General features: G+C 43.4%; 1 protein-coding gene across 2 annotated transcripts in view; it reads left to right on the top strand.

Annotated features, from left to right (window-relative positions):
- The window catches only part of SLC12A7 (solute carrier family 12 member 7), a 364,935-nt gene that overhangs the window by 274,914 nt on the left and 76,288 nt on the right, over positions 1 to 13,733 (top strand). For both annotated transcript variants that reach the window (XM_089669464.1, XM_089669465.1), the window contains exons 17-18: positions 2,713 to 2,881; positions 11,996 to 12,191. In XM_089669464.1, the coding sequence (XP_089525590.1) occupies positions 2,713 to 2,881; positions 11,996 to 12,191 (365 nt within the window). The remainder of the gene's footprint in view (positions 1 to 2,712; positions 2,882 to 11,995; positions 12,192 to 13,733) is intronic.

The raw sequence follows: 13,733 nt of genomic DNA on the forward strand, positions 1-13,733 counted from the left end.
TGCTTGTAATTTTTTTTTTTTTTTTTTTTTAACCTCTCAAGTGTAGTACTTTATATTTTCTTACATTGAACCTCATCTGCGATATAGCTGCCACCCCTCTGCTTTATCTAGCTCTTTATGTATCCTGTTGTGAAGTTATAGCCCTGTTTCGGTTTGTACCATCAGCAAACACTGAGATCGAACCATTTATTCCAACCTCTATATCATTTATGAACAATTTAAACAGAATTGGGCCCAGGACAGAGCACTGGGGCATTCCACTCACAACTTTAGACCATTCAGAAAATATGCCATTATTCACCACCCTCTGGACTCACTCCTGCGACCAGTTTTCTATCCAGGTAAACGCAGTAATGTCATCAATGCCAAAAAAACTTAATTTGTAAGTTAATCATTTGTGGGGTACTGTATCAAATGCCTTTGTGAAATCTTGCTCCCAACACATACACCTAATTTACCTGTATCTATGCCAGCAGTGTGATGGCCCCTCCAATGCACAGAGCTCGGCAAGCAGTGATTACACAAGCAAACTATATGCATTAGCCAATCAGCAACTAGTCTGCTCACTGATGGACACATTCATATGCACTACAGTCTGCAGTGTATGTCCATTAACCCATCAGTGATCAGCCCTCACAGAATTAGTTACATAGTCTGGCTAAAAAAAGTTATAATCCTATACCCACAGTTGATCCAGGGGAAGGCAAAAAAAAAACCCCAACAAAGCATGATCCAGTTTACTCCTGCAGGGGAAAACTTCCTTCCTGATCCTTTGAGAGGTGATCGGATATTCAATGGATCAAATTTACCTATAAATGTTAGTATCCAGTTATATCCAAGAAAGAATCCAGGCCTTTTTTAAAGCAATCCACTGAGTTGGCCAGAACTTGAAGGAGACTATTCCACATTTTCACAGCTCTCAATATGAAGAAACTTTTCTGTGTTTTGGAGATTACATTTCTTTTCCTCCAGATGTAAAGAGCGCCCCCTTGTCCTCTGTGATTAATAAGAATTATCCCTCATTCAACTATGAGCTTATGAGCATCGATCCCTCAGTGAGCCATCTGTAGTCTAAGTGAGTTAACCTCTTAGTCACGTGTTTACAGTGTGTGTGCATTAACCCCTCAGTGACCTGTTCCTAGTGCATATGGATTAAACCGTCAGCACCCAGCTGCGTGTACATGTGATAATCCCTAATACTCATTGAGTTCAACATGCCAGATATCAGTCTTGTCCCAATTGCCTTAGTTCAATCATTTTTGCTGCCCCTATCCTGCTCAAACGGTCCAATGCAACAAAGACCTGCCCTGTCTCCCACCTCTTTCCTAAATCCCTCAACTTGGTCCCTTCTAAAAACCTGCTTTAATTTTGGTGACTTCTTTTTGACCTCCATTGTCTGATTCTTTTGAAAGACTCCTCCAGTTTCACTGTTCTCTGCACTCTTTGCAGTCCATGGATCTATTGCCATACTCCCTGCCATCTCCAATGTCTTGGAAGAACCAATATCAGCAGGCCTGGTTCCTGGATATTGACCACCCGCTGTCATACCCTCGCATTCCTGTCCTGCACACACTTTCTGCTGTTATACCCTTTTCATTCCTCTCCTGCACATTCTGCTCACTGTCATACCCTCCACACTACTTTCCTACACAGACTTACCCCTGTCATACCTGCATCACTCCTCTCGTGCACATGCCTGCTGGCATACCCTCCACACTACTTTCCTACACAGACTTACCCCTGTCATACCTGCATCACTCCTCTCGTGCACATTCTGCTCGCTGTCATACCCTCCACACTACTTTCCTACACAGACTTACCCCTGTCATACCTGCATCATTCCTCTCCTGCACATTCTGCTCGCTGTCATACCCTCCACACTACTTTCCTACACAGACTTACCCCTGTCATTCCTTCATCACTCCTCTTGTGCACATGCCTGCTGTCATACCCTCCACTCCTACAAAGACTGCCTGCCGTCATACCCTCTGCACTCCTGTTCTGCACATACTGCCCACCATCATGATAAATGGTAACCCAGCACATTATAGAGTAGAATCTACCACAGCACACATACTGTGTATTGTAGTGCAATTGCTTGCTAATAAAGGGCTATGTGCATTTTTTAATTAGTCGTAGTATATTAGCATCCTATTCATAAGAGATTAAACAGAACCAATATTAGCACGCAATTTAATGCATGTGCGTCCAGCCTTACTACTTCAGTACTAAGGGGACACTACGAGACGATCTTCTGCATTTACGAAGGGAGGGTAAGTAGAACCAGATGTCATAAATTCTGCTTCTGACGAGGAATACCACAGTGGCGGTGTAGTATCTGGTGGTGAAGTTGAATCTGATGACAGAGTTGTCAGTATGCGAAAAGTACAGTCCATTACAGGGACAAGAAGTATAATGATACAACAAAGGATGGTGAAAATGGGATCTATACTTCCTTGCTTTTCCTCTTGGATACCATTACTGGTGGCCTTGGCTGTTATAATTCTTAAATTTTTTTCAGTCTGTTATAGTCCTGTCTGGTTCACGCCACTGTCATCCTTCGACAGGGTTAAATCTTATTTCTACGGAAATCTATATGTTTGCAAATGGAGATTGCTAACTGCGAAGTTATTTTCAGTGACAAATTCAATGGATTGATTATACTTGATAATACATAATACTTTTAGAAACATAATACTATGTATCTTTCAGACCTCAGATTTTGGTGCTACTCAACCTGGATTCGGAGCAGAATGTAAAACATCCCAGACTGCTTTCTCTAACTACTCAGCTTAAGGCTGGAAAAGGACTGGCCATTGTGGGTTCTGTGCTGAAAGGCACATTTCTGGATAAACATGTAGAAGCACAGAAAGGAGAAGAAGTATGTACATTCTGAGTAATTTTTATTTTTTTTATTTTTTTATAAAATATTATAAACACATAAGGACCAGTTCACAAAAGGACAATGGGATGCACGGGGCATCGTTGCCCAACTCAACCACAATGCAATAACAAGGAAAATAGCATTGGTTTGAGGTGTCATTAAACCCATTTTCACATGTTTCGTCATACTCTATGTTCAGAGTACAACAGCCTTAAATCATGGGCCTTCTAGTGCAACAGTAGAATGATTTAAATACCTCTACACTGATCTTCCGTAAGTTTGTCACATGATCAATATGCAGCTACAGTGCAAGTAACTGCAATATACTGCATGGGTGGCGCCTTTTCCCAGCATGCACTTCATGCAGGGTCACTCCAGCCACAAAACTGACAGCGGATTTCTTCCTCTTCTCTCCCCCTGTGACCCAGACCACCTGACACAGGCGATCATGTGACCATTACTTAAATTATTTAAAAAAAAAAATGATCTAATTGAAAATAAAATAATTTTTAAAAAGATCATGGAATGAATGCACCATTTACTTGAAACATACAATAAATGTTATGATTTCTTGTTGATTGATTGCAAAGCGGACTTTATGTGGATTGACTTCTTCTACTGCTTCACCATCAATCAACAACTCCTCCCTAAGCATAGAAATGATAATGGTTATTATGTGTTATAAGTAAACCGTGCCATTGTATATAAGCAAGCACGCATTCCATATTTTTTAATATTCCATTTCCATTTAGATTGTTCGGTTTTTTGTTTTGTTTATTTTGTTTTTTATATATTGTGCCTGCGTGGGTTTCCTCCGGGTACTCTGGTTTCCTTCCACACTCCAAAGACATGCTGGTAAGTTAATTGGCTCCTGTCTAAATTGGCCCAAGTATATGTATGTATGAATGTGAGTTAGGGACCTTAGATTTGTACACCCCTTGAGGGTTAGGGACTGATGTGAATGTACAATATATATGTAAAGTGCTGTGTAAATTGACGGCGCTATATAAGTACCTGAAATAAATAAATAAATATTGATGTTATTGCCCATGTCATATGGGCTGGATCACAAGATGGAAGAGAAGAGGAAATAATTCACTGTCAGTCTTGTGGCTGAAGCTGCCCCACATGACATGCAAAAGTATCAAGTGGGGTCGCGGTGGATTGATGGAGAGGAAAGTGGATGTCTCTGTTTCTCTATACGGAAAATGGAGCATGCACAGTGAGAGTGGCAATGTAAAATACTGCGGATTGGCCATTCCATACAAGGAAGTTGTATGAACTGGCAGCATCACCAGGTATTTACTAACTAATAGCTTGCATTTTAACCACTTGCCTACCAGGCACTTATACCCCCTTCCTTACCAGGCCAATTTTCAGCTTTCAGCGCTGCCGCACTTTGATTGACAATTGCGCGGTCATGCAACATTGTACCCATATGAAATTTTGATCATTTTTTTCTCACAAATCGAGCTTTCTTTTGGTGGTATTTAATCGCCACTGGGCGCTTTACTTTTTGCGCTATAAATTAAAAAAAGTGCAAAAAATTTGGAAAAAAAAAAAAAAGTTTATTTGTTTCTTTTATAAAATTTTTCACAGGTATTTTTTCTCCTTCACTGATTTGCGTTGATGAGGCGGCACTGATGGGCACTGATAGGCGGCACTGATGGGCACTGATAGGCAGCACTAAAGGGCACTGATAGGCAGTACTAATGAGGTGGCACGGATAGGCGGCACTGATAGACAGCACTAATTAGGGGTCACGGATAGGCGGCACTGATATGCAGCACTGATAGGCGGCACTGATAGGTGACACTGATGATGGGTACTGATAGACGGCACTGACTGGCATCACTTCTGGGCACTGACTGGTGGCACTGACTGGCACAACCCCTGGGCACTGACTGGTGGCACTGACTGGCAGCACTGGTGGGTGGCACTGGTGGGTGGCACTGGTGGACAGCACTGGTCGGTGGGCACAGGTGGGTGGCACTGGTGGGCACAGGTGGGTGGCGCTGGTGGGCACATGTAGGTGGCACTGCTGGGCACATGTAGGTGGCACTGCTGGGCACAGGTAGGTGGCACTGCAGAGTGGCACAGGTGGGGGCACTGCTGGGCACAGGTGGGGGCACTGCTGGGCACAGGTGGGGGCACTGCTGGGAATGGGTGGGCGGGGCTAGTGGGCGCACAGCTGATCGGAACTTGCGGGGGTCACTGCTGGGCACCGATCATCAGGGCACTGATCATCAGTGCCCTGATGATCGGTGCCGATCCCCGCTCTGACAACTGCCGGTTCTCGGCAGTACTTTCCTCACGATCTGACAGCGTGAGGAAAGTGCAGCCGAGAACCGGCACTTGCATTTTCCTGTGATCAGCGTGTCATTGGACACCGCTGATCACGTGGTAAAAGGCCGGTGGGATCGGCCTTTCACCACATCTCGTGATCAGCTGTGTCCGTAGGACACAGCGATCACGGAGATCGCCGGGTGCGCGCCCCCTGGGGCGCGCAGGAGAGCGCGTTCTGGGAGGACGTCATATGACGTCCACTCAGAACTGGCCGGCCGCGGTGAAGCCGTCATTCGGCTATGCGCGGTCGGCAAGTGGTTAAATAAATGTCCTACGCACAGTTACATGAAATATTTTTGGAGCTAATGCTGAAAGTTTGATTTTGGGTTTAATGACACTTTAAATTTGCGTTGTTCACACCTACTGTATGAGCTGCTTTGCCTAGTGTTGTGTAAAAATGTTACATGCATTATTTTGTACAACGCAACTCTGTAGCACAGCTATTCAGCGCATATCACAACAACACAACACATGTGCATGTGACTGTGCAGTGCAAATACAGTTTTAAAAAAGTGTTAAGCATGTTTACAATTAAAGTGTTTCCCCTTCTTGCTGCCATATCTCTGAGTCTACATGATGTCTCATAAGTGCGCAATAACGCAGCTCAAGAAAAATGCTGTGACGCGCTGGTCAATAAAGGGGCGCATTTGTGCTCTTTGGAGAAAGAGGGTGGGGACTGGCGAGTGCAGGGAATGTGTGTTCAGGGAGTTGGTGGGACTGTCAGAACAGTAGAGAGAGCCATATTCAAACAGAAGTGTTGTGAAGTGTCAGGGAAGACTTGAGGCATGATTTCCAAAGGGAAAAAGAAAATGTGTTGCGAAACTAAATCCCGCTTTGGGCGTGGCCTAGTGGACGTGACGTCGGGATGTTCCTCCTAGCTGTCAGCTGTGAGATCGCGGTGCAGGAGGTTCGTCCCTTGGTTTTTCCCTCGTGGATGTGTTATTATAGAGGCTGTCATTGCTGGTGTTGGATAGACACCTTCTTTGTGAGTGTTCTACTTTACTAATAAAATTTTACTGGTTTTAAACGTACTGCACCATCATATCTCTTCTGATTCCTCGAGCTTTGCCCATGTTATTGGAAGATCTTTTGCTGCTTAGCTGTTCCATATGTGCTGATTGGATCACTATTGGTTGCTGTTTCTCTACTGGGATATCCTGCAGATCATCGCTCCCAGAGCAAAATGTTATGCTGGTTTATAATTTAATCAGCATATAGCTCTGGTGAGTGTATTCATTTCATCTGGTGTCGGATTCGTACATGGATGTTTGTTTCAAGATTGACATTAAGTTGATATCGGATTATCACTGTTTATGGTGGCTGGACTTATGTTTATATTTATGGATTTTATTTGTATTTCTATTATTTATCCTTACATTGTTTGTGAATAATTAGCGCACTTTTTATTTATACAGAAAATTAAACCTGTAACTGGGCTTTTACATTGAGAATTCATTCATTTCATTTGGTCTTGGCTTTTTATCTATTTTTTGTTTGCATCCTGTCTCCTTGTCGGAGGGTGCCCTCGGAAGTGTACCGACACCCGATTTTAGTTTTCATTTGGGTTGTTCCTACTGTCTCACGCTGTAGTGATCTCTTACTGCTCCGGTCTTCAATAACATGGCCGCCGGAGGTTCGCTCCATGCAAATTGTTTCATTGACTCCTTTTAAATGGAATCCTGTCACCACTGCCGTTACCCTGAAGAACTCACATGATACGTGACGCAATGCGTAGGACGGAAGCGTGGTGACATCAGTTGCGGTGTGGATGGCAGCCGCCATATTGCTACATCCATGCAAGTACACCCAAATCATTACGTGCTGCTTTTGAGCTTGTTTTCCATTGATTTGATGTAAGTTGGCATTTGGCAATATGCATTAATACATTGTATTAAATACTACACTATGGAAGTGTTCCTTTTTGGATCCTTTTGAGTTGGCTGTGCGTTGCATGTTTTTTCCGTGAGGAGGATACCACCACTGTTGCTGACGGTTGATGCTCCAGGATTAGAGCACAAAGGCCCCATTGCTGATCTGTCTGGCGTTTAGCGCCCCGAAAGCGTGTTGGCCCCTTGGGGTCACAACATGGAGGTGAGAAGGCAATTTAGCCTGTGATTGATTGCTTGTCGTACTGATCACTATCACCGATCACGTTTACTTGGAAGTTTTATCATTGGACTTTACATGCATTTTTGTAGTGTGGACAATTGCACTATTTTTTTTTATTTATTCACTACCCGTGACAATACTTATGCCATTCTATTACATGTTTTTTTGTGTTTCTTATTTGCAATATTTACTATATTTTTCTCACCGTTCATTGTGATACGTTCGCTATTTCACATTCAGTTCCTTTTTGGGATTTATTCACTTTACCTTTAGCCGTATTTATTATTGGGACATTGTATTTGTATTTTTCACCATACTTTTTTTAGCCTCACTTTTATAGTGCACTTATAGAGTTGAGGGTGTTTTTTCCTTAGGTGGTGCACTCTTTGATATCCATGTTTTTGTGTCACCATTTCATATTCCTATTTATGCTGTGGTATGTTTGTGCTCACTTCTTTTTGATTTGTCTTGACATTTATGTCATCCACTTTGTTTTTCCACCATTAGACATCACCTTTGGGCTCTCCTGTCATTTGTTTCATTGTTCATTATTATATTTTATTCATTTGACCCTTTTATCACTTGGTTTTTCCTTTTTAGTTTCCTGGCACACATTCAGAGTCCATTACGTGCTTATTTGCATCCATTTCACATCTGTTATATGCACTAGTTGCATTATGGTGTTTATATAGACTTACACATGCGGTATGTTTTTTGTGGTCATCCACTATCTCTAGTTCATTTTGAACTAGAGCAGTAGCGCAGTACCATTCCCCCTTCCTCTGCATTTTCTCTATTTTGGTATATAGCTGGCTGCTTGCTGCTCTTTGTTTAGTGGTAGCGCAGGAGTTTTGTCCCCCATTTTTAAGTCCAAAAAGACTTGCAGCTGTATTGCAGTGAAAGGTGTTTCTACAAAGTATTGAATAGGGGGGGCTAAATACAAATGCACACCACATTTTTCAAATATTTATTTGTTAAAAATGTTGAAAACCATTTATCATTTTCCTTCCACTTCACAATCATGTACCACTTTTGTGTTGGTCTATCACGTAAAATTCCAATAAAATACACGTTTGGTTGTAACATGACAAAATGCGGAAAATTTAAATGGGTATGAATACTTTTTCAAGGCACTGAATGTTGCGTTACAGGTGTGTGCAAATGCTACACATAACTTTTTTTTTTTTTTTACAGTATTGAGAAATATATGAATATTTCTATACCAGGGATGGGCAACCTTTTGAGCACAGTGTGCCGAACAATGTTTTTAAAGTAATGGAGAATGCCAACTACATTTAAAAAAAAAAAAAAAAATGGCAACTTCACACTTTCAATCATGAAAAGGAATTTTTAGGCTACATGCACACTAGACTCTGAAAATACGCTAAAAAATGCTGGATAAAAAAATGGTAATATTTACCATTTGCTGGTGTTTTTGCACTGTTCAGGAGCGTTTGCAAAAGTGTTTAGGAGCTCTAGCGTTCAATAAAGGAGTGGACGACTGATGGCGTCCTTATTTACCAGTGAATAGGTGGTTATCAAGGAGCAGGTTGGCAAACTGGTCGTCACATCCTTAACAACATATGATTCCCTGCGGGCTTCCCTGCTGACAGCTGAATGTAAACAAAATAATTGCCAGCAATGGCAACTGCAGGAAAAACACAGCGTAGTGTTCCCCCCCCCCTCCCAGTTCATGCCAGGCTCTTTGGGTCTATGGCTCTATGGTTTTAAGGGGAACCCCATGCCAAAATGAAAAAAAAAAAACTGTAGGCGGTCCACCCCCAAAATTCATACCAGGCCCTTATCTAACATGCAACCTAGCAGGCCAGGAAAGGGGGGGGGGAAGTGAGCGCCCCCACCTCCTGAACCATACCAGGCCACATGCCCTCAACATGTGGGGGGTGCTAAGGGGGGTCCCCACCTAAAGCACCTTGTCCCCATGTTAATGAGGACAAGGGCCTCTTCCCCACAACCCTGGCTCGGTTGTTGTGGGGGGTGACATCAGAACTTGGAAGCCCCATTTAACAAGGGGGTCCCCAGATCTCCCCCTCCCCCCCATTCGCCCAACAAGTGAGTAAAAACACAAGAACAATTTTTGACAAGCCCTTTATTACAAAAAAAAAAAGTGTCCCTCTGTGTAGATCCTATGTCAGTCACGATAAACGCTGGCCGCCGACCCGAAAAAACAGAAAACTATCCCCACCCGATGCTCGCTCCTGTCTGAATTCTGATGTCATGGGTGGCCCCGCCCCTTAGTTTATTTGGTGGCGGAGCTGTCAGACAGCAGGAGCCAGCATTGTTTTCGGTTTTTGTTGTTTTTGTTTTAAATAAAGGACTTGTCATAAACTGTCATTTATTTTTTACACTTTTCTGGTGAATGAGTAGGGATTTGATGTATCCCATACTCATACACGTGGGGAGAAGCCAGGATCTGGGGGGTTCCCTGTAAAATCTACACCAGACCCAAAAGGCCTGGTATGGATTGGGGGGACCCCTGCTCTGTTTTATTTCTCAAATTATTTTGTTTACACTTGGCTCTTGGCAAGGAACCCCACTGCCAGCTGATGAGTCATCCAAAGTTAAGGATGCGGCCTGCTTGCTGGCCTGCTCCTTGACAATTAGCAATTAATTGTCTGTTAAGAACACTGGCGGCTGCCGCTAAGAACAAACAAAAAACAGTGGAAAACAGCTCTTTAGGGGTGTTCATTTTGTTTTTTTTGCCAGCAAATCGCTCCCAGTAGCGCAAAAAAGTGTTTTCTTCTCTTAGAAGCTTAAGCTTGAAAAACGCTTCTAGCCTACAATAGTATGCATGTAAATACATTGGATAACACCATTTGCTTCTATGGGCAGAAAAAAAAAACGCTCATAAAAAGCTGCTAGGAGCTTAAAAATAAGCTAGTGTACATGGAGCTTGAAAAAGTAAATACTGTAAATAACTTGAATAATAGTAGAAATAAAGATTGTACTTTGTAACTTCACATCTCAGATCACCCCAAATCTACACCTTCACACCTCGGACCACTCCAATTCCCGCACCTTCACAGCTTAGATCAGTCCCAATTCCTGTCCTTTCATGGCTCAGATCACCTTAATTTTTTGCACCTTCACACCTCAGATCAGCCCCAGTTTCTTTACCGTCACACCTCAGATCAGATCCAATTTCTGCACTTTCAGATCTCAAATAAGCTTAATTCCTGCACTTTCACACCTCAGATCACTTCAATTCCTCCACCTTCATACTTCAGATTGCACCAGTTTCTGCAGCTTCAAATCTCAAATAGGCCCCAATTTCTGCCTCAGGTCAGCCCAATTCCTGCATCACCACGTTTCAGATCTCTCCAATACCTGCATCTTCACACTTCAGATCACCCCAATTCATACAACTTCACACCTGAGATGACCCTAATTCCTGTACCATCACACCTCAGATCTCCCCAATTCCTGCACCTTCACACCTCAGATCACCCCCAATTTCTGCACCATCACACCTCAGATCAGGTCAAATTCCTGCACCTTCACACCTCAGATCAACCCCAATTCCTGCATCTTCACACCTCACATCAACCCCAATTCCTGCATCTTCACACCTCACATCAACCCCAATTCCTGCATCTTCACACCTCACATCAACCCCAATTTCTCCACCTGGAAATTTAGCAGCTCCCAATAGCTAACATGGTCCAGCAGTGCAGGGGACAGCAGGGCATAGAATCGTGTTCAACAGGGCAGAGAACTGAGGTCAGTAGGGCAGAGAATATTGTTAGAAGATGTAGGTCAGTGGGGCAGAGTACAGGGTAAATGGGGCAGAGGACAGAAGGGCAGTGTACAGGGGTCAGAGGACAAAGGTCAGTGGGACAGAGGTCAGAGGGGCAGAAGACGAAGTGGGGCAGAGGATGTTGTTAGAAGACAGAGGTCAGTTTGGCAGAGAGTAGGGGTTAGTGCTGGCAGGGAACACAGCGAACCACCTCCTCCCCACCCAGCACATAGCTGAGACCAGAGTCTTTTACAGATACTATCTCCATCTGCACAGTGTGTAGCTGCCTACCTCAGCTTTGCCGCTGTTCTAATCTGGAGACTTCACAGGTCAGAGAAGCAACATAGCAGGCAGCTACTGTATATACTGTGCAGATGGATATTGTATTTGTAAAGGAATGTGATTTCAGCTGTGTGCTGTGTTTGAGGGCGAAGTCTACTGAGTGCCCTGTGCAGGGATAGGAGTAGCATGCATTGGAAGGGGCGCAACATGCCCCTTATCCAGCTGAACACCAGCAACTATGTAGGCTAAATGCATGCAAGCCGAATGAGGTGGGTAGGAACAGAGGCAGAAAATAGGCAACCAGGCTCCTTCCTGTGTAGCCAGTCGCAAGCATTGGGCAGCTGGCTTTGTTGATGTGTTGGTTGTCTCTGGGAATGGAGATGGGCAGGACCAGAGGCAGTAAAAAGGCAGCTGGGCACCTTCTTGTGTAGCCAGCCACAAGCATTGGGGTGCTATCTTTGCTGATTTGTCGGGTGTCCCTAGCCTTCGCATTGCCATCATAAATGCAGTCCGTGCCGGGGTTTGCCGACCCCTGATCTATACACATTATGGTTGTAACTTTTATTACAGTTCACATTGTGTTTTAGGGAAATTAATGATCTCCTATTCATTTCTTTAAGAATATCCAAGCATTAATGACTGCTGAGAAGACCAAAGGATTCTGTCAGCTAGTTGTTTCATCAAATCTACGTGATGGCATTTCACATTTGATTCAGTCAGCTGGGCTCGGTGGCATGAAACATAACACTGTTTTAATGGCTTGGCCACAAAGATGGAAACAGCCTAACATTCCCTACAGCTGGAAAAATTTTGTTGGTGAGTATATTTTGCTGTAAGACAATTTTTGTCCATTTCCAGTATTGTGGAGAAATATATAATCGCAAAATGTTGTGTGATCTTTAGAGCAGGTGTTATTTCTTCAATGCGGGAGGGTGCAGGCAGCCAGGAAACCTATTCCACTGTTTTACCCATATCCGGTAATTTAGAGACTGCTTGGATATACTGCCATTTACAGAAGGATTAGACACTGGGAAGAAAAAAAGTATGGGCTATATCAGTAAAACTTTTTATTCTCTGCAAGACCTCATTTTTTTTTTTGCCAGTTAAGAATATGAACACCATTTACCTGATCTGCTGACAAAAGCCTAATTTGTTTGTTACATTTTCAAGCTTTTTCTACATTCAAGATTCCTGCTACTTTGCTGCTGAACCGGTCTCTATATGCAGCCTTTCCTCATCCCGACTTAGGGGTGCCGAGCCAGAACCTGGCCGGGTTGCAGGACTAGCCTGGCATGTAACCTTTGGCTCTAAATTGTGGCACTTTTCCGACCTGCGTATACTGAAAAAATTGGCCGTGGCATAGCCCCAGTCGGGTCATGCACCAAGGGCTTCCTTGTTAGGACTGCTTATTGCCCTTTTCAGCTCCCACCTTTTGCCAGTTTCACAGTGGAAGAGGTTAACAATAAGGGATAGAGTGCTGATGTGAAGTGTCTCGTGTGTGCTCCTTGCTCTCTTTCCCACTGTCCAGCATTGAGGAAGCCTCTTCCCACTGACAGCAAGTGGCACATGGATCTCTACTTGGTTTTTCTCTGCTGCCTACCTATGGTGATTTCGGCCTACAGTGACGTTTGCCACCTAGAATATAAGGCTAGGCATTGGAATACTCAATAACTAGCATTCTAGTTAATGAGTATTCCAATGCCTAGCCTTATATTCTCAGCTACATTATCCCTATCTTGCGGTACATGTTGAATCCAAGATACATAGGGGACACACCCGCTGTCCTGGGTATCTCCAGCTCAAGCAACCACTAATGATTCGGGTTCTGCCTACGGCATCCCCCCTAATGTGCCTAAAAATGATGGCCTGAAAATTTGCCCTCTTCTGGATTCTATGCCTTTTTTCAAATATTTACTGGCTCTGTCAGCTGTGGCCCCTCCTTTGCACTAGCCTGGGATGATTTCACTGTATTCAAGCATGATTTTTGGGCCAAATAACAAATTTTGATCTTGCATAGTTGGGTTGACAAAAAGACACCAAAAATTAATCTAGTTCAAAAAGTAGAAAAACAAACAGATGAAAAACTTCATTATACAGAATCCTATACCCACAGTTGATCTATATATGTATAAAATATAGGGATTCTATTCAAACTATCTTACAGTTCCTAAACCCAAAGGGGGTTTTCAGGCCCCTATTGAATCTCAAGGCTCTAAATGGGTTAATTTGAGTTCAGGAATTCTGTATGGACCCACCAGATCTGTCATTGCCTTCCTTTATCAGGGAGACTTTCTGGCCTCTGAGGATATGTTTGTCCCTATTTTTCCACCACTTCAGCCATTCCTTTTTTTTGTGGTG

The sequence above is a fragment of the Staurois parvus genome, unplaced genomic scaffold (genome assembly GCF_062004578.1).
Source record: "Staurois parvus isolate SC_StPar_1 unplaced genomic scaffold, SC_StPar_1.0 ptg000077l, whole genome shotgun sequence".
In the NCBI taxonomy this organism is placed as follows: domain Eukaryota; kingdom Metazoa; phylum Chordata; class Amphibia; order Anura; family Ranidae; genus Staurois; species Staurois parvus.